The 27,507-nt window shown below is 36.7% G+C and overlaps 1 protein-coding gene across 1 annotated transcript in view; it reads left to right on the plus strand.

Moving 5' to 3' along the window:
• Positions 1-1,900: 1,900 nt before the first annotated feature.
• SEPSECS (Sep (O-phosphoserine) tRNA:Sec (selenocysteine) tRNA synthase) overlaps positions 1,901-27,507 on the plus strand; it is a 38,475-nt gene continuing 12,868 nt past the window's right edge. The window contains exons 1-8 of the mRNA XM_007168447.2: positions 1,901-2,112; positions 2,941-3,095; positions 4,935-5,053; positions 5,387-5,545; positions 7,839-7,992; positions 11,880-11,982; positions 18,262-18,391; positions 18,525-18,616. Coding sequence (XP_007168509.2) covers positions 1,999-2,112; positions 2,941-3,095; positions 4,935-5,053; positions 5,387-5,545; positions 7,839-7,992; positions 11,880-11,982; positions 18,262-18,391; positions 18,525-18,616 — 1,026 coding nt within the window. The 5' untranslated portion in view covers positions 1,901-1,998. The remainder of the gene's footprint in view (positions 2,113-2,940; positions 3,096-4,934; positions 5,054-5,386; positions 5,546-7,838; positions 7,993-11,879; positions 11,983-18,261; positions 18,392-18,524; positions 18,617-27,507) is intronic.

Below are 27,507 nucleotides of genomic sequence, written 5' to 3' on the forward strand. Positions count from 1 at the left end.
TGGCACAGACTTGACAGCAACAAGGAGCAAGGCGCTACGGTCTTTGTGAGAACCTCATCTGGCTGAAGGCTGGGGTCCATGGTGATGGACAGTGCAGTCCGTGTCTCAGTGGAGTCTTCAGGAAAACTGTGGAAAGTAATGAAGACCATCCAAATAACCAACAGAGACTATTTATTCAGAACTTGGTAGTGCAAGAGAGTTAGTTACTACCACTTGCATTTGGCCGACTCAAAGGCAGGCAGGGGAGTGGAAAAGCTTTACGGTGAAAAAGAGGAAGGGTTCAGGTGTGCTCTGACTGGAGGCTGTTGGCAAGGGGAAGCTGTTGAACATCTATTACACAGTGTTCTGTGCTGTGCTTTGAACACAGACGTCAAGTATAGTCCTTGTCAACCAGGAGCTCACAGTCTAGTTGAGGAAGACAAAAAATTAACAATTGAAATGGAATTTGACAAGCACTATGGCTGATAAATGGCAGGATGCCCTGGGAACATGCAGTAGGAATAGTGGTGAGTTGGTATATGTTAAACAACTGAGTCCTAGGGGAGTGGTGTATGGGGGGAAGGTAAGAGTCGGATTTGTAGAGTTTGCTGATTTCCACGGTGTAAATACTCCTACCACAGCCAGTTTCAAGCTACCAACATGATGCCACTAAAAAAGGGAGTTGGAAAGAGATGGGCAGTAGGATGCCAATATATCTTATTTCCACTATTCAGGTACAACAGATGTAAATCTCAAGAGCAGAGATAATAGTAAAATGTAGTAAAATAATTAGGAAGCGATGACTTTGAGTATTTACTACTTTTGCTTTTAATACAATTGGCTTAATTGTAAAATTACAATTAAGAGAAGCTGTATTTAAAAACCAGCCCACAAAATTACTGAACGTTTTTTTAGCAATCAGCTCTTGCAAGCAAGTATGAACCAGTGCAAGTGGGCCCTAGCATACCGCTAGATAAGAGTGATTTCAGGAATTACTGTAGGCTCACCTAAAGGGAAGATTAGGAGGAAATCAAAGGCAGGGAATCTGCCTTTTCATTTCTGTATCTCAGGCACCTAGTGCTGGGTTGTTGAATAGTGAAACTAATTCATTAATTCAGTATTAAAAAATTTTTTTAAGTCCCTTCTATATTCTGGGCACTTTTCTAGGTGTTCGTGGAGTATAGCAGCAAACACCAAGGCCCTGCCTTTCAGAGAGTTTACATTCATACGGGTGTGTGTGTGTGTGTTTGTGTGTGTGTGTGTGTGTGTGTGTGTGTATAAACAAATGTCTGTTATATCAGGAGGTGAATGATAAGTGCTATGGCCAAAAATTCTGTAATGCAAAGGAGAAAAGGAGTGGGGCACCACTATTTCAAATGGGGTCGCCAGGGCATTGCCTGGCGGTCCAGTGGTTAGTACTCCACGCTTCCCCTGCAGGGGGCACTGGTTCAATCCCTGGTGGAGGTACTAAGATCCCCCATGCCAGGTGGTGCGGTCAAAAAAAAAAAAAAAGGGGTTGCCAGGCAACTGTAAAGGTTGAAATGTATGAGGGTAAGGATGAACGGTTCAGGGATCTGAGAAACACGACCTGAGTAAGGCTGAAGCACAGACTCCCAGAGCTCATCATTCAACAGGAGTGGAACACAGAATAACTTCGGAAATGTTTTCTTCAGAGAGGCCACGCACTTGCCCCTGACTCCTCAGCCCCTCCTCACAGAAGAAAAGTCCTTCCTTCTAGGCGGTCTTAGGCACACTAGGGTTTAACTGGACCAATCAGATGCAGGGAGGCGGGGCTCGTTTTCTGTACAGCCTGAAGCCCGCCAAACGCCCTGACACCTCTGCGCATGCTCAAATACTTCCGCTCCTGGCACGCTATTCGGAGCGGCTTGCGCATGTGCGAGAGCGAGACGTAGATGTTTGTCCCAAGGTCTTCCCGTACCGTCCAGGCGGCGAGTCGCCTCCTGGTTTCGAAGTGTGTCTGGCGTGTGTCGTTCTCCGGCAGCAGTCGCCACTGCGGACATGAACCGCGAGAGCTTCGCGGCGGGCGAGCGGCTGGTGTCGCCGGCTTACATGCGGCAGGGCTGTGAGGCCCGCCGCTCGCACGAGCACCTCATACGGCTGCTTCTGGAGAAGGTACAGAGCTTTCGGGTCCCTCCCCAACTGCCGCGCCCCCCAGGCTCCGGCTCCGCCCAGCGCCCCTGTTAGTTCCAGGACCTGCCTCACCCGCTTGTATTTGCTGGTTGAGCCCTGTCCTCAGAGTCTTTAGCAGCTGGGCATGCCATATGCCGGCTTGCGCCGCTCATTTCCTTCTCAGCCTCGCCAATGCTGGCAAAAACCCAGAGAGTGTTATTAGGGGATGTGGGGAGTTCGGAACTTTGAGCCCTTTTTTTTTTTTTCCCCCTTATCTTCGGGTTGGGGAAGCGAGGGGAAGGCCGGCATGATTTACTTTTTTGTTTGCGGATAGGGCAAAGTTCGTGTCTTCCATCTTTCACTACTCCTGGGGAACACATGATATTTATAAACTACGATATACTAACTCGAAGCAGGTGTTGCTGAGGAACGTCACAGGTCTCGTTCTTGCCAGCATCCTGAATTTTAATGTCACTAAAGTTTGACAGCCCTAGTTCTAACACCCTGGTGTGAAAAATCCTAGTTGAAGATAAGGTTTATTCGTTTTCAGTTACTTTTAACTGCAACTTTAAACCTGAGTAATCTAATTGTATGTATTTATCATCACTTTTCGCAGCATCGTGTGGATAATTGTAATAGTGTAACACAAACATTTTGCCTATTCAGAGTTTCTTCGGAGTGCTGAATTTATGTCTGAATTTTAGAAAACAAGGAGCATGGCAAAATGTGCATGGAAAAGTTTTAAAGTTCACTGAAGTAGGGTTCTGGGGAATGATGGTTTCTTAAATATAGTCATAAGCCTTTTTTTGTTTTCTTTTTTCTTTTCTTAAGGGCAAGTGTCCAGAGGATGGTTGGGATGAAAGTACACTTGAACTCTTTTTACATGAACTTGCAATTATGGATAGCAACAATTTCCTGGGCAATTGTGGTGTGGGAGAAAGGGAAGGGAGAGTGGCATCTGCATTAGTTGCTCGGCGACATTACAGGTATGATTTTTTTAAGTATAAAGCATTTCCTCCCCCCCCCCCTTTTTTTTTTGTTAAAAACAATGGTGGCAGTATTAATCATATTAAATTATAAAATGTCCGTTTGTAACCTACTTCTTGTTTAAATGGGCATGTGAACTAGATGCAACAGGGAGATGGAAACAATGTACCTGAGTAGGTGCTTTTCAGGACAATAGGGTAAAAGTTCTAATATGAGGTGGTTGTACCCTGTCAGCTTCTGGGTGATTAAGGATACTGGCTGTACGTCCTGTTAAGAATGATTGTACTGTCTATACATTCTGTTAAGAGTGTTTAACCTAATAAACCTATTTGGTTGTTACGAGTTTAAAATATGCTAAGGTTGTTTATAGTTTTCCATGTTTCTTTTCTAACATGGCAAGTTTTTTTAGAGAATGGTATATTTATAGAACTTTAACGTCATTCATCTGCATCTAAACTGAATCCCATTTTATAAATATCTTGCTTTGTTGCAGTAGATGTAGGAAAGGTATATTATAATTTTAGATTATTAAGTCACTTTTTTCTTTTGCATTATTCAGAAAGCTTTTCATCAATTCTGATAACCATTTAGTTGTTAGTGGTTCCAAATATGATCATTTCTCTGTTCTCCAACCTTTCTGAGAAATATAGGTGAACTCTTTCAAACTCCCGTCTTCCATGATTTTAAATCATGATGAAATTTTCCTAGGAATAGTAGAATTTTATTTCAACTGAAACTATTGCAGTCAAAACTAATGATAATGAATGCATGACCTGGATGAAAAACTAATGGTTAAAAATAAGGTGATAACATGGTTGATAATATATGTAAAAAAATGCTTTGTATGTGAGGTTGCAGTGGTAATAGAGTGTGACATGTGTTCTGTGATAATTCCAGTGTGCAGAATTTCTGATCTAGGCAACTATAAATGACAGATTTTTGATTTTGAAGTGTATTCAGAGGTGTCTTTAAATAGTGTATTACATGACCAAATTTAAAATGAGTGTATTTGCACACTAATTTTCAAGGAGCCTGTACTTCTTCTAAACTTAAGGCAGTATTTGAAACATCAGCTCATCCGTGTTAGAAGTTAGCTCACTGCTCTGATTAGGGAAATGGGAAGAAAGAAGAGAATTTAATGTTGCATATGTCCTGGTTTCCTATTGCTGTATAACAAACCACCTCAAAACATAGTGGCTTAAAACAGTCATTTATTGTTGTCTCTGACAGGTTACCTGGACTCAGCAGGTGATTATTGCTTCAGGTCTCTCATGTAGTACAGTCAGGTGTTGGCTGAGAGTTTAGTCATCTGAAGGTTCAACTGGGCAGTTTATCCAAGTTGAGTCACTCAGATGGCTGGGAGCTCAGATGGCCTCTCCAAGTGGCTTGGCTTGGGCTTTCCCCAGCATAGCAGCTGGCTTTGAAGAGAGGACCCCCTGCCCCCCACCTCCCCTTGAGCAAACCCTTCAAGAGGCCAGATAGAAGATATAAGGCTTCTTATGACCTAGCTCAGAAGTTCCAGACCATCACTCCTGCTAGATTCTTCCAGACCAAGCAAGTCACTAAGGCCAGCCTAGCTTCAGGTAGAGAGGAATTAGACCCCATCTCTTGGTGTGGCAGTGGCATATGGGCATAGGGAGAAAAGGAATTGATGGTGGCCATCATAAAGACTAGCTACCACAGCATACTTGATGAATTTGTTTTGATTTAGCTAGATATTTTCATATTATTAATAGTCAAGTATAGTGTTTATTTGGTTATTGTATTTGTATACTTATACAGTGGATTACTTAGAACACTGAATATTTTTGTCCAGTTGTTGGCCATTTTTTGCTTAGGTTCATTCATGGAATTGGACGATCGGGTGATATTTCTGCTGTGCAACCCAAAGCTGCAGGTTCTAGCCTTTTGAACAAAATTACCAATTCTTTGGTCCTGGACATCATAAAGTTGGCTGGTATGTACTGTGTTAATCATAATACTTTTGGCTGACCAGTCACACAAACCTTTGCCTAATTTCTTTTATTAATGCTTCTCTCCAAAAAGAGTATAAATGGCTTTTGAAAAGACAAATATATATATATATATATAAAACTTTTAGGATAAGATAGAAAATCAGAGCCATAAGCCTGGAGGATGAATTTAGCAGTGAGCTTCCTGAGTGTGAGTACAGAAGAATAAGCACTAAGTCTGTTAACTCTTTTTATTTGATAGAAGTATATAATTTCTTTAAGAAGGATGCTGTTTTTTCAGCGGAATAACTAATTTCTGTTTTTCTTCTTATTTGTAGGTGTCCATACGGTGACCAACTGCTTTGTAGTTCCGATGGCAACTGGTATGAGTCTAACCCTGTGTTTCTTAACATTACGACACAAAAGACCAAAAGCAAAGTACATTATATGGCCACGAATAGACCAGAAGTCCTGCTTTAAATCCATGATCACTGCAGGTAAAAGAAGAGAAGTAACATATATGTTTTTCAATGTCACAGAAAATTCAAACTTTTTATATAGAGCTAGATAAATGAAAAAGAAACTAAACCTGTTCCTATTCCTTCTTTTTATTGTGGTAAAAATATACATAACAAAATTTACCCTTTTAACAAACATTTTTAAATGTATAGTTCCTTGACATTAAGTGCATTCCTCTTGTTGTGGACCATCACTGCCATCTCTCTACAGAACTTTTTCATCCTCTGAAACTGAAACTCTACCTATTAAACAATAACTCTCCCCTCCCCACCACCCTCAGTCCCTAGCAATCACTATTCTACTTTCTGTCTCTATAAATTTGTCCTTCATATAGGTGGAATTATAGAATATTTGTCCTTTTGTGACTGGTTTATTTGACTTAGCATAATGTCTTTAAGGTTCATCCATGTTATAGCATGTGCCAGAATTTCTTTCCTTTTTTAAGACTCCCATTGTATATATATCCCACATTTTGTTTATTCATTCATTCATTCACTGTTGCACACTTGGGTTGCTTCCACCTTTTGGCTGTGGTGAATAATGCTGCTATGAACATGGGGGTACAAATACCTGTTTGAGACCCTGCTTTGAATTCTTTTCAGTACACACTAAGAAATGGAAGTGCTATGTCGTATGTCCCTATTCGTTAAAATGGGGATATGATTACATGCCTCAGAAGACTGTTCAGAATTAAGTGGGATGACATATGAAATGCCCAACAATAATCCCTGGAGTATAAGAGGTGCTTCAGGAATGTTTGTTCTGTATACATGAGTGGAATACACATAAATAATTACCATGAATCAAAGTACAAGGATACAGGCATCATTGAGTATAGATGAGACAAAAACTTTAAGTTGGTATTTTAGTATTTGGCTTGCTTAGGTCAAGTTGAATTTGAGAATTTAAAGTTATTTTTTGAATGGCCTCAGTCTGTTGTATGAAATGAACAGTATTGGGCTGTAATTAAACTACCTAAATAATCCTAAAGAAACTCGTGTAAAGGGATTCATAATAAGGACATATAGCAGAAATGGGTAGACTTTTAAAAGGTTTATTTTAAGTGGCATAAAGCTGTCAAGTCTGTTAATTTGCAAACTATTAACCAAAGAACTGATAACCAAACTTACAGAAAGATTGGCATATTGAAAAACTGGAAACTTTTTCCAAATGATGTTATGACTTGGACTATGTTATGTTCTTAGGAAGCAAGATGGTTGTATTCTTAAAAAAAACCAAAAACTTGCATCATAGTTGTTTGAAAGCAAAAATAGGGTTCAGTGTAGAGAATTTGAGAAATAATAGAGAATTAACTGTCCTTAGGAAGTTACTTATTTAAGTAAAGTTTTCTTTGTTTTAATAGCTGTATAGATATGAAACCTAGAGTTCTGTGGACCACCGTATATGAATTGATGATTTTATAGTGGCTGAAGTTTTATATTTCTGTAGATAGAATGCGGACAGCTTGATGTGGATTCTAAAACAGAGGACTGCTTGCCTGTAACTTTGCTTTAAATTGCTGTGTGACCCTGGGGAAGGCACTTAATCTTCCTAAACTTTGGCTCCCTTGTCTTTGAAGTGAGTGAGTTGAGCTAAATGGTTTCTGAATCCCTCATAGCTCTTAAATCCACAAATCTAGCCTGCTGCTAGGTCTGGTATTTGAGAAGGCTAAAGATGTGAGTACATAATAACTCGCGCGCAAAACAATTTTTATATTTAAATTATAGAAGGCTTTTGTAAGCTATGAGATGGGTCTACTAAAATGTCTTGTATTTTTCTTTAGAGGTAAAACATTAAGTTGATGATTGTGATTTGTTTCAATACTTGAATTATTATTTTTGTTCATCTCTGAAATACAGAGAAATTTAAAATAAAACTTAAATGTTGCCAGAGAATGAGTAGATTTACTTTTGTATGGACTGAAATTGAACTGGGCTAAGTGACCCTTTTTGTCATCAGTGACTCTTTTATTACTTTTGTAGGCATCTATTTAACATTTGCTTCCTTACTTCCCAGAATTAGTCTTTCGTATCATATCAAAATGTTAAGTAGATTTGTGGTCCTAATTGTGGTCTAGATGTCCTTCACAGTATTTTGACCTGCCTTTGACTCATACTGGTATTAAGCCAGGTCTTTATTATTAGAGAAGGGTTCATTGACTAGAATAAATGCTTAAGAGTTTTTGTGTAGAATAGCAGTGCTTCCTAGAGTTCACAATCTCCCCTTATTTTAGTTTATACTAACATTTTGGTTTCTGGTTGGCTTGGTTAGGTTTTGAGCCTGTGGTGATAGAGAACGTTTTAGAAGGTGACGAACTACGCACAGACCTGAAAGCAGTGGAGGCTAAAGTCCAGGAACTTGGGCCTGATTACGTTCTTTGTGTTCATTCTACTACATCCTGTTTTGCTCCAAGGGTGCCTGATAGGTAAATGATTTGTGAATATTGTCCTTCAGTGTTCATCAGTCTTTTACATAAAATGCACTTATACTAATTCTCACAGATGCCTAAATAACATTTGGCAGTAAATACTACGTGAATGGACTGTTGAAGAAACAACATAATGGCTTGGGAAAATAAAAATTAGATATAGAAGAAGGAAAAACAACTAGTACCAAGTGGAGATCCTTTTATCAACTGAGTACATGCAGAGCGTCTCTATTTTCTTGCTCTTCTTTATGTTTCTGGGCATCTTGCATCTTTTTCCTTATTGTTTAATAGAAATTTCTAAGCTAAATTTTGGATTTACATACTTGTTTTTATTGCCATCTCCACTTTGATCTTACAATTAGTTTTCATATATAGGAACTATCAGTATTAACAGATTTTAAATAGAAAATTTTAGGATTATTGTCCTCTAACTTTTTTTTAATTGCAAGAGTAACCCAGATATACAGTTAGGTATATAATTGTCTTTGCATTTTGAGAAAAATGCAGATATTTTTATATCTTTATAAATATATATTTTTATTTTTATTTTATATTTTAAAAAGAAAATTTTTTTAAAAAAGGCAAACGTTTGCTTTTCTAAAGGATGGCCACAAATTTTTATTCTGAAAATGTAGTAGGCTTAGGTATAGTAATACATATTTCTAGTTTTGACAGCAACTGTTGGTTTCATTTTAACATTTTGAACAGAAGTGCTAATAATTTGTAAAAAAAACTATATTGACTTTGGACTATTTTCATAGCATCAAGTTATACTTTGATTTTAATTCATGGAGTCATATAATTTGGCAGTAATGAATGCATGTTAGCTTTTACTATAGGCAGATTTTAAGAGACACTTTTAAAACCCTGCTCTTGAAAATTTACCTTGCTTCATTCACGAGTCTGGATTCTATTTTCAGATCATGTTGCATATGCTTTAGTTGTTTATTCATTACTTATCTATCAAATTTTAAATTTATATTTAAGTATTAAATAAGCATCTTTAGTCTTTCTTCATTGATGTTTTTGCTATCTAGAAAAATTTTAATGAGATTGAAATAAATTACATTTCCAAAAACACCATATGGATATTTGTATTAGTTAAATTATTTATCCTTGAGGATATCTTTGTTTTTGTTTCATTTTGACTAACTTTTTTTTTAATTGACGTATTTTTAATTGATGTATTGTTGATTTGCAATGTTGTGTTTCTGGTGTACAGCAAAGTGATTCAGTTATACGTATAGATACATATGTATATGTCTATATGTATATATAACATATACACACATGCATATATATGTATACTCTTTTTTGTATCTTTTTCATTATGGTTTATTATAGGGTATTGAATATAATTACCTGTGCTATACAGTATGACCTTGTGGTTTGTTTATTTTATATACAGTAGTTTGTATCTGCTAATCCCAGACTCCTAATTTATCCCTCCCCTACCCCCTTTCCCTTTTGGTAACCATAAATTTGTTTTCTGTGTCTGTGAGTCTGTTTCTGTTTTGTAAGTTCATTTGTATCATATTTTACATTCCACATATAAGTGATATCAAATGGTATTTGTTTTTCTCTGTCTGACTTCACTTAGTATGGTAATCTCTAGGTCTGTCCATGTTGCTGCAGATGTCATTATTTCATTTTTTTTTATGGCTAAGTAGTATTCCATTATATATACAGACCACATACTTATCCATTTATCTGTAGATGCATATTTAGGTTGCTTCCATATCTCGGCTATTGTACCTAGTGCTGTTATGAATATAGGGGTGCATGTATCTTTTCGAATTAGAATTTTGTCTGTGTATATGCCCAGGATTGGGATTGTTGGATCCTATGGCAACTCTATTTTCAGTTTTTTTAAGGAACCTCCATAGTCTTTTCCATAGTAGCTGTACCAGTTTACATTCCCACCAACAGTGTAGGAGGGTTCCCTTTTCTCCACACCCTCTCCAGCATTTATTATTTGTAGACTTTTTAATGATGGCCATTCTGACTGGTGTGAGGTGATACCTCATTGTAGTTTTGATTTGCATCTCTCTAATAATTAGCGATGTTGAGCATCTCTTCATGTGCCCATTGGCCATCTGTATCATCTTGAATACCTGTTTTGGAATGTTTACAGTATGCCTGGTATAGTGCTAAGTACATTTTACATGCATTGTCTCCTTTGGAAAAAATCAAAAAGGTTTTTTTTCAGTCAGTAGAATTCTCGTATACTGTTTTTGGTGGTGTTACATAATGAATGTTTCTGATTAGAGTGAACTTTAGGAAAATGGTGATGCTCAGTTATTAGTAATATGTTTGAATTTCTGATTTTATTAAATTTAAAAATACATTTTGATTTCTTTAAGTTTAATTCCTTTATAGTCTTAATTTGAACGTATATATTGTCTTTATTAGTTAACTGGACAGAGTATCGTGGGGCAAAATCAAAGAAAATGTTAAAAAAAAGAAGAGCATCATTTCTTCAAATTGAGAAACACCTTAAATTGGCTTCTAACTTAGAATACAATCTGATTTCACATGGAAAATATTTTTTCTGCTTCTCTTTGCCTTTCTCATACACATTGAAAATATTAGCAAATTTGATCAATTCAGAATATTTAAAACTACTCAAGTGATTTTTTTTAAAAAAGTGCTTTATGTTATTATAGTGCCTTACTCTCAAGGAAGCTTGTTATTAAGGAATATTAGAACACAAACATGTGAAAGTGCCTTTTATGAAGAAAATACTTGTGTGTATCCCAGAAGGTCCATTTTGTTAAAAACAAAATCTGATTAGTTTTCTGCCTTGATTTGTGAGGTTTATGAAAATGAGTGATAAAATAAGTTTTTAATTCATAAAACTTTTAGGGAAGTAAATTGAAAACTTCTGACAGTTGAATAGAATAATGTTAGTTCTGTTTGTAGTTTAAAAACATATTAATGCACAGCTACTATAAAAGGAAAATGTATTATGTGTAAGTTGATAATTAAACCATATAATATATATTTGTAGTACATTTATCTGAGAAATAATTTTTATTCTCTCAAAATGCTTTGCTTCCAAATTTTTTATATTGTAGAGAGAACATTTTTAAAAAATTAATTTTATCAAACCATAGGATTTAGTTTTAGCTTCATAGCGTGAAGACATTTCTGTTAGAGATGACTTCAGTCACAAGTATTATTTGGTTTTGCAAAGGAACATCATTTATTATACTCTAATTGAAATTTATTACCTTACTTTGCATAAAGTTAGACTCTCAGATTGTTTTAATATGGGGAGTGTCAAATGAAGGAGTACGAGTGAATTTAAAACCAGCAGCTATTTAAAAGATTCTTTAGTATCCAAGTTGTTGGAAAATGTTATTTTGGTACTGAAATATTTTAATGTTCTGTATTTTTTAACACATTAAAGTCTATTTGAAAATGTATTTTTTACTTTATGAGATGCTTAATGTGAGATTTCTTAAGATTTCAAGATATGCTGATTATTTTGCAGATATTATCTTAGGATGATAAGCAACCGAAAGCATTTAAAAATGAGCATATCAACCTTGTAAGAGGTCTTTATAAATAATCTGCTTCTTGCTTTTTATATAGGAAATTTTCAAGTGATTTAAAAGCTACCATCTATGTAAGATATTTCTAAATACACATTTTCTTATTTATTGGTGACATTAATTTAAAAGCTTTTTCAGGTTTATCCTTAAATGCCTGCTGTGCATTTCCAAGGTGCCAAACTATATGCTAAAATACTGCTGTAGAAATTTCAGTTTGTCTTTTTTTTTCCCTAGTATACTTTAAGGATAACTATTAAATTAAAAAACTTTTCTCGTAATTTATTAAGGCAGAGTATGAATATGTCTTTCTATTGAATATGTTTACAGATTAGAAGAACTGGCTGTGATTTGTGCTAATTATGGCATTCCACATATAGTTAACAATGCTTATGGAGTGCAGTCTTCAAAGTGCATGCACCTCATTCAGCAGGTAAGAGAGTTTCAAAAGATATGTCAGGAAAAAATGGATTTTAACACATTTGGGATTATTACTTTGTTTTTCTTACAACCTAATACAGAAAAACAGTTAATCTAGCATCTTCTCATTCATGGAGCATTAGAAATTTGCATCCAGTAGTCACTCAGTAAAAGTCATTATTCTTTGCTAGTGTCATTGGACTATAGTTTTGGTCAGAACCAACATGGAAATACTTTAGTAGCTTATTTTTTTAACTTTCTGAGACTGTTCCATTGCCAGTGTTTTCATTTTTCTAATATACTGGATTATAGTGTTTTTAAAACTATATTGATTACTTGTTCTATATTCTATATTTAGTATTTAAGGAATCACTTTACCTTTATATCCTAGACTGAAAATGACTTCATTTATAAACATTCTAACGTATAGCTATGGAGTTGGCAGGTTTTTAAAAACTGTGATTTTATTTTATTTTATTTTTATAAGCATCACCTAGATCCCAGTCATCTGTTTTAGATTCTTATTTTTAAAACATGTCTGAGCTTCCCATCCCACTCAGAGTAAGAGTCACAGCCACGGCTCTGTGTCCTCAGGCGTCTGCAGCTTCCCTGATTTCGTTTCCTGCTGCTCTCCCTCTTACCCACCCTCCTGGCACATTTGCCTCCTTTCTCTTCCTCTCTTGTGCTACCCGTGTGCACCCCACTCCTGCTCATACCTCTTGTTAGGTTGCTTTTCTGGAGAGTTGCGTGGCTTCTTACCTGACTTTCTTTAGGTTGATGAGACTTTCTCAGACGCCTTATCTAAAATAACACCTTATTCCTTGCCAGCATTTTCTATCCCTCTTTTTCTGTTTTGCCATATTCATTGATTTTAAAGTACACATTTTTCCATGTTATATCTCTGAAATTGAGGTGTCTTATAATGTTAATTGGCAATGTTTATTCTTACCTAGTGGTATGTAAAGTAATGGTGCTTCTTGAAATTGATGGCCTCTTGCTCTTTTTCGCCATAGCACTTGTCACCATTTGATATGATGTTTGTTTACTGTCTACTTATTGGTAGTGATTAGAATTAAGGTTCTGTTAGGGAAAGGACTTTGTTTTGTTCACTGTTATGTCCTCAATACTTAGGACAGTACCTGGTACATAATTGACACTCAATAATTGGTTACTCAAACAACTGAATGAATAAATGATGTATTATATTTACTTACAGTGATTAATTATTCACACTATATCAGGATATGGATAGATATTATCTAGGTATGATACGAATTTTATGATTTGCGTGCATAGTGATGTTAGTCAAATATTCAGTTTTGACACACATGTGATTTGTGTTATGTGGATAAGAGTTATTCACAGCTTATCTGTGGCCTTCTGCCATGTGGTGGTGAATGCTCCTTAGCCCTGTAGATCCTATCTCATAAATTTTTTTGTTTTCTTTTTTGTTATTTTGAGTACTAGTATTATCTCTGATATAAATATGGTTTATACAATAGTATTAGCTGATTTGCTTCATTTCTTTACTCAAAGGTTGTACCAGTTAGAAAGTAATTGACTGCAAGTAACAAAAACCCAACCCAAATTAGCTTAATCAATGAGGAAATAGATTAGTTTACATAACAAAAGAAGTCCAGAGGTGGAGTGGTTGTATGCATGGTAAGCGAGGGTTTCTTAAAACCTTTGTGGAAGACCATTTACTGTTTCCTTGGTATCCTTTTGCATTGCATTATTCCTTAACTTTTTAAGGCTTATCACAGTTTCAGACTAGATTATATCTAATTTGAATGGTAGCATAGGAAGGTTGTACAGTTATCTATGCTGGAAATCTTGAAAAACATACTATTTCAGTGATTCATTTTTATTCCTCCTCCCCTTTTTCCTTTCTCCTCCTCTTTAATTTTTAGCAGCCTTAATTCTTTTAAAAGTCAGATATTCTAGCACTCCTAAAAGTTTAGAAAAGTGAGGAAGGGGTAGAAGATCACTCATAACCCTGTTACCCTAACAATTACTCTTAATAATTTGTGTATCCCTTTTTTCTATTTCTTTAATACATATACGTATTGCTTTTTACATGGTTATAGCCATTGTGTACATTTAGTATTAACTTTTTAAAATGTAGTCAAAAGCATATTTAATTTTTAAACTTAAATATAAACTTAGATTATATTTCTATACTCTCCACATGCTTATAAAGTCTTCATAATGATCAGTTTAATGGCTCCTTAGCATTTACCCAAATGTTATGTATTTAACTCAGCAGTGCTCATTGTTTTGGTGCTCATGACATATTTTTGAATACTAGAAAATTTGGTGGTGTAATTGAAGAGATTAAGACTCTTAAATGAAAACAAGCTCCAGGATACAATATGAAAGCTGCCCATGGAGTTGTGCATCACAAATACCCTACTTTGTCATCACCTCTCTTCATTCATGAGGTGGTTTTACTAAAATTTTAACGAGAAAATAACACTATAAGATTGTGAATTAATTTTTATAACGAGAAAATAACACTGTAAGATGGTGAATGAAATTTTATAATTTTACTAAAATTTTAACGAGAAAATAACACTATAAGATGGTGAATGAATTTTTATAAGGTAGCTGTTGTATTGTTGCAGATACTGTATTACCTTCTAGAATTGACATTTCTTTAAAAAAAAAAAAAAAAAGCAGTACATAAACATTGGCCCTCACAAAAAGAGGTGGTGTCCCTATTGCTTTCAGCCAAATAAATACTTGGGTCTTATTCAGTGCTAGTTGTTTCATGACATTCTAAAAAATTAAAATTAGCTTTAATTTATCTCAGTAGTTTTTATCAGTTAATACATACCATTTACTGAGTGCCCATATCCACCATGTGTCAGGCATCCTGCTAGACTTTTAAAGTTTATTAACTTAATCCTAACAGTTTAAGGTGTACTTCTCATTGTTTCCGTTCTACAAGTGAGGAAACAAACTCGGCAATATTAAGTGACTTGCCTAAGGTCCCAAGCTGCAAAATGGCCCATATAGTTCAGTGTGACTCCAAATCCCTTTATCTTCCTCTAAAAAACAAAGTACTAAAACTGGGAAGCTTTCTTGAGAAGATAGTATTGTAATAATCAAGCAAATACTGAAGAAAGAGGTATAACTAAAATGTTTCAGAATTTTTTTTCTTTTAGGGCAGTGCCCCAGAATGACTCAGTGCTGAGCACATAGAGCATTCTGATATGCATATGTAGTCCCCAGGAAATTAGCTTTGCAGAACCTATACTTCTGACATATACTAAACTGACTAATTTAGGAGACTCATGGAATATGGATGTGAGGACACATTAATAGAGAGGGTTGTAGTAGAGTCACAGAAATACATAGAATTAAGGATTGTAAAGCTCCGCAAGTGTGGGAAGCAGCAACTTTGTTTATTGAGAATTTGAGAGAAGTAGGTGTTATACTAGTTATTCATAGACCTAATCGTCAGTTCACTCAACAGACACTTGCAGTGTTCCCACGGATGTGCCAGGCAGCAGGGTAGGCACTGGGGATGCAGTCGTAAGTACAACAAAACCTTTATCCTCTTGGAACAGAAGCAGACAGTCAACAATAAGGATGACAGGTCTTGATAAATGCTCTAGTATTGGTGGGGGAGGAGTATCAGATGGCGTGATCGAGGAAGTCCTCTCTGAGAGGTAACATTTGAGCAGAGCCCCGAGTGTTATGAAGGAGTGAGCTGGGCAGCTCTCTGGAGAGATTCCGGACAGAAGGTAACAGCAAGTGCCGAGACATTGAGGCGGGGGTGTGCTTGGAATGCATGAGGAATAGCAAGGAGGCCAGCGTGGCCGGACCAGGGCAAATGAGGGCAGCAGTGGTCGTAAAGAGATTTGAGGTGTGTTAAAGATTTGAGATTTTATTCTTGGTATGGTCATCAGCCATTGGAGGGTTTTGAGCAGGAGAGTGACGTGTGACGGCTGCGCTGTGGGGAATGGCCTGTAGGAAGGCAAGCGGGGAATGCCGTTGCAGCAGCCCACGTGAGATGCGTTGGTGGCATGGGCCAGGGTGGTTGCTGTTAAGGTGTTAGGAAATGGTTGGATTCAGATGTATTTTGAGAGTCAATCTTACATGGTATGCGGATGAACCCGATGCAGGGAATGAGGAAATGAGGATTCAGGGACACCAAGACGTTTGGCCTGAGTTGCTGGAAGGATGCAAATGCCATAGGAATAATATTTTATTTTTTAAACATGGGCTCTTCATCCTGATTACCTAGGTTTTTGCCTGGGTGACTTTCAGTAAGGTGCTTTAACTGCCTGGATTTGAATCCCAGCTGTGCTATTAACTACATTTCTGACCTTGGGCACGTCACTTTAATTTCACTGTGCCTTAATATTCTCATCTGTAAAATAGATATTACTGTGGCATCTGCCCAGATAGCTACTGCATGGGTTAACTGAGTTAAGAATGTAAAGTGCTTAGAACAGTGCCTGATGCATAGTAAGTTCTTAGTAAATTCTGGCCGTAATTATTATATGAACAATGATCTGTTTTATTCACTGCTGCTATGCCCAGAACCTGGAACAATGTTTGGCAGATGATAGGTGCCCAAATATTTGTTCCCTGAATAAATGAGTAAATGGATGAACTGATAAATGGCAACCGTTCACTTCATAGGACATGCTCCTGTGTTTCCTATTCTGTTTAAGCCCTTCCAGCCTTCTGGTGTTTTTCTCTCCTCCTCATTAATGGCCCCAGACTTTAGTGTGGAGAATGAGGTCTATACACCGTTCCTGAGATTGGGTCCAGCCTGTCTGTTTTCTTGCCACAGAATTTGCTACCCTTTGAATGCTTTCTGTGTTTTAGTGATGAAGGGGTTCTAGCAAAGTCTGGTGCACTGATTGCTCTCTTAGTACTCCTCCTAATTTAGGTTCAGATTTCTCTCAGGAGACCTTGGGCACTACTTAAATGTTAATAAAAAGGCAACTCTGACTGTTCCACTTTATTTTTATGCGCTACTTTGCATGGTTTTCAGTTATTTATTCAATTAGTCTCATATGCTTCTCTCTGTTTTCCTGTGATAAGGTGAGATTTTCTCTGATCATAGTTTATGAGGAAGTTAGAAAGGAGAATGACAGGGGAAGGTTAAGATTTAAACAATCATGTGATAGCCTCCAAAGCTGTCTGTGCCCCTTCCCTTTTCTGCTTTTGCTGCTTCTACCTATTGCCTGGATCTGGCCTCTTAGATTAGGCTACTTCTGTTCTCTTCTATCTGCTCCTTCTATTCTCCCTCAGCTATGGATGTGGATATAAAGTGGGAGGATGAAGGTCAAATATGGTTACAATATTAATAGGAATGTAGATTGTGAATACAGATTGAAAATCTGTGGCTACAGATAAAGAAAAAAACTATCTTAGTTGAAATTTAGATAGTATCTCAGTTTTTAAGAGGAGGAAATTGAAGCACATTAGGCAGAAGGTTAATAGACTATGTCGCATGGGACTAGAACGTAGTTTTACATTTCTAGCAAGTATTCCATTTTTCACCAGAATACGAGATTTTCACTTGAAGTTCATTTGCAGTGGAATGAGATCATCTAAGATTATAACATTAGGAAACATAAGTTATGTAGAAACTCTTATGTAGAGACTCTTATGCCAAGAGTATACCAAAAAAATTCCATTAGTTGAAGTTAAAAATAAAATTTTTCTTTTCTCCTTTATTATCCAAGTGGTGGTAGGAGCAGAGCTTGTTGCTTAAAGTGGTCACGCAGGTTAGTAGATTATCCAAGCATCAAAGAGAGGCACTTAATGTATAACTTACTGATGGGCAGCATGGGTGGCTGCAGTCCATTAGATTATGGTGACCACTCTTGAACTCACAGAGGGTGTTTAAAATTACTTAATAGTTGAGGACGCACTGTTGTTATTTATTGTCAAATAGAAGATCACAGATGAGAGGCACGGGAGGAATTCACTCTCTCTTACCCAATTTTAAGGTGAAAAGTTCTGTTTCAATGTAGTTCCCACCTGAACTGATGCTGAAACTCTGCCTTCCTCACAGGCTTGGTGTGAAGATTAAATGATTTATGTGTGAAAGCAGCTTGTAACTATAAAGTGCTCTTCCACATATAAGGAGCAGCATTTAAAAACTCAGTTTAATGCTTAAAAATATTTTACTGACATCGGTACAAAGAAAATAAAAATCTTTCATCTGTTTTTTATTTCTGCATTGTTTTAATGGTATTTATTAATAGCAGTTGCTGTCTCTTCTTCTAGAAACTAATATGTAATACTACATCTTATTCCATTCTAGGGGGCTCGGGTTGGTAGAATAGACGCTTTCGTTCAGAGCTTGGACAAAAATTTTATGGTTCCAGTAGGTGGCGCTATAATTGCTGGCTTTAATGATTCCTTCATTCAGGAAATCAGCAAGATGTATCCAGGTAAATAAATCAGTTGCTCTTCAGAAAAAGTAACTAACAAACAAAAATCCATTTGTACATAGGCTACTGTAATAAATCTTAATTTATAAAGCTTTTTTCCCCTTCTGAATGTAACTTATCATCCTTATTTCAGGAAGAGCTTCAGCTTCACCTACTTTAGATGTCCTTATTACTTTATTATCACTTGGATCGAATGGCTACAAGAAGCTATTAAAAGAAAGAAAGGTAAGCTTTCCTGTTAGGTGTAAACAATACTGTTGACTAAAACAGTTCTCCAAAGAATTGGTGTTTTTGTCTATTGGTTTATCACATTGGGATGTAGATACCTAGCAAAGTCCTAGGGGATTTACTTTGATCTGGACCCTCCCTATGTGGTTTTCAATTAATCATTGTTATCCTGTCTATTCAGATATCCTGAGGAATCTTGGAAAAGTGATTTTTGCTTTTGTGTTTGTTTTTGTCTTAAGAAACTCCTGCATAAGGGATTCTTATTATTTCGGTAAAATTTAATTCATTTATCACTTATAGGTAGAGGCTCTTAAAAGACAAATGGACAAATTTTTTCTTTTTAGTTTTGGAAGCCTGAAGATTTGTTTAGTTGTGACATGTCAGTTGCAGGAGGAAGAACCAGGTCAGATGTTGGCCAGCTTCTCATACTAAAATAATAAATCCATCCCTTGGCATTATTGGAATGCTGATGAACTCATTGATTATGTTGGTTATGAAAAGAAAAGTGACATTTGTGCTTAAAAATTGGACTTTGTCTCCAGCACTAAAAACTAGCTTAATTCAGGGACAACTCCAAAATTGTAGACAGAGACAGTGTTGGTAGGGCAGGTCAGACTAAGGTGTTTTATTCATCTCCCATCTGGGAGAGCTAGCGGCCCCTGGTGCAGTTTTTGTGTCTGTATAACTTTCTAACACTTAGTAGCAATTACAGTCCCTTAGATTTATGATAGTAATTTACATATTTTAAAGTATTTTCATGTACGTCATCTGATGGATCCTCTCAACAGCCTTATGAATATGTAACAGAAGTTTAACATTTTCTGTGCCCTGTTTTACCCTAGTCCCTTTCTCTCCACTAATTCAACGCATAGGAAAGTAATTATTTACTTTCCATTGTTAGGACATCTCTTAAGATTTACGTGATATAGAAAAAGATGCTCAACCTCAGTCATTAGGGGAATGCAGATTAAAACCACAGTGAGATACCACTACACACCTAGGAGAAGGGCTAATATTAAACAAACAAACAAACAATAAAAACAGACAACACTGGCAAGGATCTCAAGCAAGTAGAACTCTCAGATGTTGCTGATAGGAATGCAAAATGGTACAGCAACTTTGGAAAACACTTTGGCAGTTTCTTATAAACATTTACTTACCACATAAACTAGCTGTCCCACTCTTAGCTGTTTACTCAAGAGAAATGAAAATTTGTATCTGTACAAAAACCTTTATGTGAATGTTTATGGTGATTTTATTCATAATTGCGAAAACCTGGAAACAACTCAAATGTCCATCATCTGGGGTATAAACAAACTGTGGTACGTACATACTCAGCAATAAAAAGGAACACAAACTACTGATATATGCAATACCGTAACAACTCTCAGATGCATTATGCTAAATGAAATAAGCCAGGCTTGAAAGGCCACATATTGTATGGTTTTATTTATATGCCATCCTGGAAAAGGCAAAAAAATATCAGGACAGAGAAAAGATCACTGGATGCTAGAGGCTTGGGCTGGGGGAGGGGGCTATTAATGGTAGTGAAATGTTTTGTATCTTGATAGTGGGAGTAGTTTCATGACTGTATGTTTGTCAAAATTCATAGAAGTGGACACCTGAAATTGTACTATATGTAAATTATGCCTGAAAAGAAATTTTAAATGATTAGACTAACACTCCAGTTTGATAAACTCCAAGAAGTAATCATCTTGTTCTGGCCAGGAGAAAACCTCAGCAGAATCTTTCAAGGGCCCTTCTCCGTATGACAGGTGAAGACTGTTTATAGATGCGGAAAACCGTCATCTCTCTGTATGAGAGTTGAGTTGTATCCGATGTCAGTGGGTCTTAGCTCTCCTGTCACTAGTTGTTTCACTATGGAAAAGGTTCTTGAACTCACAGATTTTATTTCATTACTTGTGAAAGAAACAGTTGCTATCTCAGGCCACTTCTAGTTCTAAAAGATTATAGAATATTTCCTGAAATAAAACAGCTACTTTCTGGGCCTTGAGCATTGTAATCATGGGAATTGGCCTGTACTTTAGTAATCCAGCACAAATCATATGGATAATTTATAAATCAAACTTTTTTAAGTTTGAAATTTTTTAAGATGATGGTCTCTTCAGTTTCATGGTACCTCCTATCCATTTCCGCCCCCATTAGGCTGTCTTGACCCCTCCCACCCCCCATCTGAACAATGACAAGCCCATTTAAAATAGCATGGTCTACAGTATGGACTAGTATTTCTTTGAAACTCAAAGTAGATAAAGTTGAGTGTAGGATAGGTTTCATTGAGTAAATACTTAATTTACTAAATATATGTTGAGCATCTGTTATGTGTCAGGCACATAATATTGATAGAGCAATCAATAAAACAGACAAAGATACCTGCTCTTGTGGAGCTTGCATTTCATATGGAGGACACCAGCAAATCACATAACAAATCACAAAAACATAAATGTTTATTTATATTCACATAAAATATAAATGTTTGTTTAATACATAAATTATAAAGCTGAAAGCGCTATGGAAGAAAAGAATAGAGTAAAACGGGGGGGGTTGGGGAGGATGTGTGTGGGGAAGTGGTGAGAATTGATTCTTTAAATGCAGTGGTTAGTGCAGGCCTCATTGAGAACGTGACATTTGGGTTGGCTTGAAGAAGTTTGAGGGAGTATACATGTATGATGGAGAAGAGTGTTTCAGGCAAAAAGCCAGCACCAGGAATCAGGGCCGAGTCAGTGTGTTTGAGAAGCAGGGAAGAGGCCAGTATGGTTGGAGCAGCGTGATCAAGGAGAGTTGTGAGAGTTGAGGTCAGGATGGTATTGGGGGTGGGGCCCGTCATGTAGGGCTTTCTAGGCCATATAAGGTCTTTGCCTCATATTCTGAGTGACTTAGATAGAGAACCATTGGAGGGTTTTGAATAGAGGAGTAATGTGATCTGATTTGTATGTCGAAGGATGGCTCTGGTTGCCGTGTTGAGAACAAATTAGGGGGGCAAGGGTAGAAGTTGAGCTTTTGCAGAAATCAAGAAGTGATGTTGACTTGGATCTAGATGGCGCCAGTGGAGGTGATGGAAGCGGTTGGATTCTAGCTCTCTTTTGATGATTGAGCCAACAGAAATTCCAGACGAATGTATTGTGAGTGAAAGAGAGACATCAAGAATAATTCTGAGATTTTTGACCTGAGCAGTTGGAAGAATGGAGGAGCCATCAACTGAGATGGGGAAGCCCGTGGGTTGGAGGGGAAGGCCAAGAGTTCAGTTTCAGACAAAGTTGAAATCCCAGGTAGAGATGTAGGTATGGAGCGCGATACGAGTCTAGTGTTAAGAGAGAGAGCTGAGCTGGACATAAAAAGTTGGGGAAGTTAATTGGCTAAGAGATTAGCTGAGATTTTAAGAGAATGAGTCTAAACAGAAAAGAAGTGCAAGGACTGATCTCTGGGGCACTCCAACATTAAGAGGTCTGGGAGAAGGAAAGAGACCAGAAAAGGAGACTGAAAAGGAGGGAAAGCAAGAGTGTGGAGTCCTAGAAGCCAAGTGAAGGAAGTGTATCAAGGAGGGAAGTGTGATTGCCCAGTGCCACTGATAGGTCAGGTAGAGTGAGCACTAAGGTTTGACTACTGGGTAGAAAAGTTTCATGTAAAATCATTCTTAACATAGTCTTTCAATGCAGGGCTTGTGTTATCTAGCAGATACCATATATGTGTAAATACACTTAGGTATATATATGAAGTTATAACCCCTAATACTGAGCAGTTAACCATGTGGCAGGCTCTCCTTGAAGCACTTTGTCATGTATTCATTTAATCCTCACAGCAGCCCTGTGAAGTGTTATCCTCATTTGACAGAGAAGTAATATGTATGAGGTAAATTGTGGGACATGGATTTAAATCTAGGCAGTTGGGCTTCTGATCCTCTATCTTGAAACCTCTAAACTGTACTTTTTTTTTTTTTTAATACAGGTAAATAATCTAGTTTGGTAGCAATGTAGCTACTTTAAATAGCTATAAATCTGAAGACCTAGGTCTACTAATATCCAGAGGATGCAAAAACAATAGTACATTTAGCTGCTTTGGCCAAAAAAGCTCAGTTGTATTTTAGATATACACTATTTGCTTGTGCAGAACCACTGTTGCTGGGGAACTCCCTCTTTGACTCCAGGTGGTCCTGGTGAGGCTGTCAATCACAGGGTCCCTTCTCCTCTTTCTTAGGGGTGGACGTGTGATCTGGCTAGCCTCGTTCGCAGGTGGACATGTGGAGATAGAGTCCTTCCAGCAGATTTGATAGTTCATTTAGAGATGTTGTGTATGTTGCTTTGCAGATAGTAAACTGTAAGGATGTAATCTTATGACTCTCAGCTGCCAAATTTCTGGCCATGCCAAGAAAGCCTTCTTTAGAGTAGAGAACTTAAGAGGGAAAACAGAACTGAGAATCATTTGAGTCTCTGGATCCAGCCTTACCTGCTTGTAGAACTGGCTGTTAGATGACCAATAAATTACCTCTTTTGTTTTAAACTAGATTTCTCTAATGCTGATACTTCTTTTTTTTTTTCATTGAAGTATAGTTAACTTACAATGTTATATTAGTTTCTGATGTACAGCAGAGTGATTCAGTTATACGTATATTATATTCTTTTTCATATTTTTTTCCATTATGGTTTATTACAGGATATTGAATATAGTTCCTTGTGCTATACAATAGGACCTTGTTGTTTATCCATTCTGTATATAATAGTTTGTCTAATGCTGGTACTTTCGATACCTTTTACACCCTTCATAATGTTTCAAACATTCATTTCTTCTTTTCCATTGTCCCTGCCATGACTCCCTAACTAAAGCCCTTACCATATCGCACCAGGGTGGTTACAATAACTTACTAACTCTTCTCCTGATCCCCAGTCTTGGTCTACTCTAATTTGTCATGTTGTAGAGCAGTGCCAGATTATATTCTAAAAATGGGGAAGTCCCTTTTGGTCCAGTGGTTAAGACTGTGTGCTTTCACTGCCGAGGACGCGGGTTCAATCCCAGGTCAGGGAACTAAGATCCCACAAGCCGCTCAGTGTGACCAAAAAAAAAAAAAAAATTATATTCTAAAAATGCACCTTTCTTCAAGTTATTCCGCTTTGGGTTTTGGTTGCCTGTAAGGCAAAATCCAAACTCCTTAGCCTCCCATTATGATCCATCATGATCCTTTGTGCTCTGGTCCCACATTACCTGAGCAGCATTGGCCCCCGCTTGTTCATTCATTCAAGCAAAGAAATGTTTATGCATAAGCCCTAAGGTTAAATTTACAAACAAGACTGACATAGTCGTTACCCTTAAGGAAATTATAGTCGGGGAAGTCTACATATTAAATAAATAATTACAAGTCTGATGAGAGTTATGAAAGAACAAGCAGAGTATTTGAGAGCATATATCACCTAACCCAGCTGGGGCACCTAGCCCAGCTCTCACAGGGTCAAGTGTCACCAGGAGAAGTGACATCTATTCTATGAAAATGCAACTCGTGCACTTATTAAGTGGCCCCCATGGTTTAATTGTAGGCTAGAATTGATGACTAGCATAACTGTAGAATTCTTAAAGGGTATTTTAGACTGAGTCTGGAAAGCAAAGTATTGTGCAGTTATTGGAGATTTTGTGATTTAGATCGCTTTCCTTTAGGGTAAGTTCAGACTCAGTAGGTCTGGAGTGGGGCTTAGACACTGCATTTTAACCAAACTTCCCTGATAAATCTGATGCACACCCAAGTTTAAAACCCATTATTTTGGGGCACACAGGTCACTTGTATCTATAACGGAAACTTGGAGAGGAAATATATAATATCATAGCATTTTAATACTTATACATAGATAATATTTCATGGAGTTTGAGATGAACTGCACAAATATCGCATATATCAAAGCTTGAAAATATAACTTGTTAGTTTTCTATTTATTTCTGGTAGTTTTAATTGTCATAGTTATAATCTTTTCTTATACCATAGCTACTTTTTACCTTATATTGATCAGTCTGCAGATTTGGCTAAAATTTCATTTTTAAACTAAATAAATAGAATATGTTGTAGCTCAAACAATGAAACCATTACACAAAGTTTTAAGTTAGACATTTTAAAACTATACTTTATTATATAGATACAAATTTTTAAAATTTTTATATGCTGTTATTATAATATCAAATAAACATACTATTTAGTTTTTCCTGTTTTTGTTCTTCTTGAATTGAAACTGTAAATAATAATAGCTAATAATATTAAATATTTGCTGTATAAACTAATATAAGTCTTGAGTAATTTTATAGTAAACTTATTTAATTAGCAAATTAAACTGACTGTTTGAATGCACATCCCTGAAAAATTACCATCAGGTGTCTGAAGTGAAACTTGGTCCTTGATTTTGGGTAGTCAAGTAGATTACTGCCTACTTTGGAGTTTGCCGATCGATCCCTCTATTCTTTGCTTGTTATATAGTAGATGCTCATCAGATGTTTATAGAATGAACTAATGCAGGGCATTTGGGAACACATAGGTCCACTGTTGTACAGTCTTTTCTTGTTTTACACAGAATAAGTATCTTTCTATAAAATTAGGCAGAAAGCAAATAACATTTTGATACTGACTTCCATTGTGACTTAGATGTTCTTATAGAGACATTTCTCCATATGGATATAGTTGAAAACTTGTGAAAAGGAGTAAGTTAAAATGGTGATTACCTGTTGTATGTAACAGGCACTGTACTTCTGGGAGTAGGGCTTCCTCCCTAGTGGATACTCCTCTTCCAAAAGTACTTTTCTTACCCCTAAGGATTTTGGAATTGTTGATATTAGGGGTGTTCTGTCATCTTTTTGGAATCTAAGAATTTCTTTTATGCCATGCTTCTTCTGACCATTGACATTTGGGGTTTGACTTTAAAATTTTCAGCTACTTTTAGGTGATACCAAAGGCCCATGCAGGTGTACATTTTGCTTAGCAAGAATGAAAATCCACCTTCTTTGAGACTGGCCTGCAGCAATATGTAGCTCAGCTGGTGAATGGATCCAGTAGGCAGCCCAGCTCTGCTTTTCATTGTGACTTTGTCCTTTATGAATCATTGGGTAAATATTTTGTGGGGATATTTTATGTTTTTAGTGTTATGAATTGGATGACTCCATTTTAGATGTCAAGCGTAACTCGCTTTGTAACATCCAGAACTTTGTTCTTTTCCTTTTTCTAGATAGTGTAGAATGGAATGAACAGGGACAGGACAAGAATGGGATTATAGCTGCAGGGTATTAGCATGTGTCTGTAGGAGTCCTGCTAGCTAATGTTAGTTATTTCAACCTGAAAACTATTTTAGGCTAAGGGAAAAGTAGGTGGGTAGGAAACTAATATTTTTATGAATGTCTGCTGTATGCCGGGAATTCTGCTAGGTTCATTATATTCATTATAATGAATTCATTATTCATTTCATGTACTACTCAGAACAAGTTTCTGAGGTAGGTATTATCCCCATTTTACAGATGAAATTGAGGCTAGAACAAGTATACTTACCCAAGGATCACATGTAAGTGCCAGAACTGCATTGAAACCCAAGTCTAGGTGATGCTAAAGCCTCTGCACTTTCTGTCTTCCCACTCTTCCCACTGCTTCCAGTCACCCATCCACTGTTGTGGAAGTGTTTACCTGCTGTGTGCTAAGCATTTGAGCCATCAGAATGATAATCTCCTGACCTCTATTCTTATCTAGTGGAGGTGTGTAAAACCCCAAAGGCTCTAATGTATTCATTGGTTTTATTTAAAATTCTTTGTATAGAATTTACTTAGAACAGAGACTGTCTATAGTAGTAATTGTCAGAGTATAAAAATGCTCATTTGAGAATTTTGAGAACTCTATCATTGTAAGAGCATAAAGTTTGCTTTTTAACAACTTCATTCAACAGAAAAGTCTTTTTGTTGAAAAATGTGGATGTCCTCCATAAACCGTAATTGCATATATGTAGCATAAATATTGTTTTTTTATTGGATTTGTTGCAGAAGTAAAGGCCTCTTTTGTTTAAATGGACTTGCTTTTGAACTGTGGAAATTTAATCGTGATAGTTTATTGGTTTAGCTGTGGAGAAGCTGAGGCAAAGCTATTTTGCTCCAGCCAGAGCTATTTATATACCATCACTGAGAGTTCCTCTTTATATTATTGGTGTTATTGCCTACTAAAAAAGGAACGTTAAAAGACAACTTAGGATTTTTTTTTTTATTCCTTGCCCTTATTCACCACAATGATATTTTTAGAGTTTATTTCATCTAGCTCTGCATCTTCCAAAAAGGGTTTATCTTTTTCACAGTAGAGGCAGACAAGAACTCAGCTTGAAGCCATTCCTTCTCAAGCCTTGTTTTTTTTTTGAAGGGTGAAAGGATGAAAGAGAGTGGAACTCTGGGTGTGAATTGAACCTCTTTGCTCTTAGCCCCTTCCTGATCAACACATCTGCTTCATTGAGGGGAGAAGTGACCAGGAAGTTTAACCGAAGAGGCCTTTAAGAAAAGGGGTGAAAATTGAAGAAACTATTTCTTTGAGTTGCTCTGTGTAGAAGGAAAGATCAGTCTTAGACGTTCATCCTTACTTCACATTTGGTTCTGGAGAAGATCATTATAATTCTGCTTAGCTTTACTTTTAGAAGAGTGCTTTGCTGAACAGGGCAGGCAGATAATCATTCATTGTTGCAAATATCTGCTGAATTGGACCAGCGCAGGAGAGGAATGACGACTGGCTGCTTCAGTGGCTGGACTTTGTTAGCTGCAACTTGGAGAACGTAAGACATACAGCTTCAAACAATGTCCTATAATAAAGCTAAGTTGGGAACTTAGAAGATTTGCAGCCCTAAAAGTAGAGTAGTTGAATCTCAACAAAAGTGTCAGATTTC

This window comes from Balaenoptera acutorostrata, chromosome 5 (genome assembly GCF_949987535.1).
Source record: "Balaenoptera acutorostrata chromosome 5, mBalAcu1.1, whole genome shotgun sequence".
Taxonomy (NCBI): Eukaryota; Metazoa; Chordata; class Mammalia; order Artiodactyla; family Balaenopteridae; genus Balaenoptera; species Balaenoptera acutorostrata.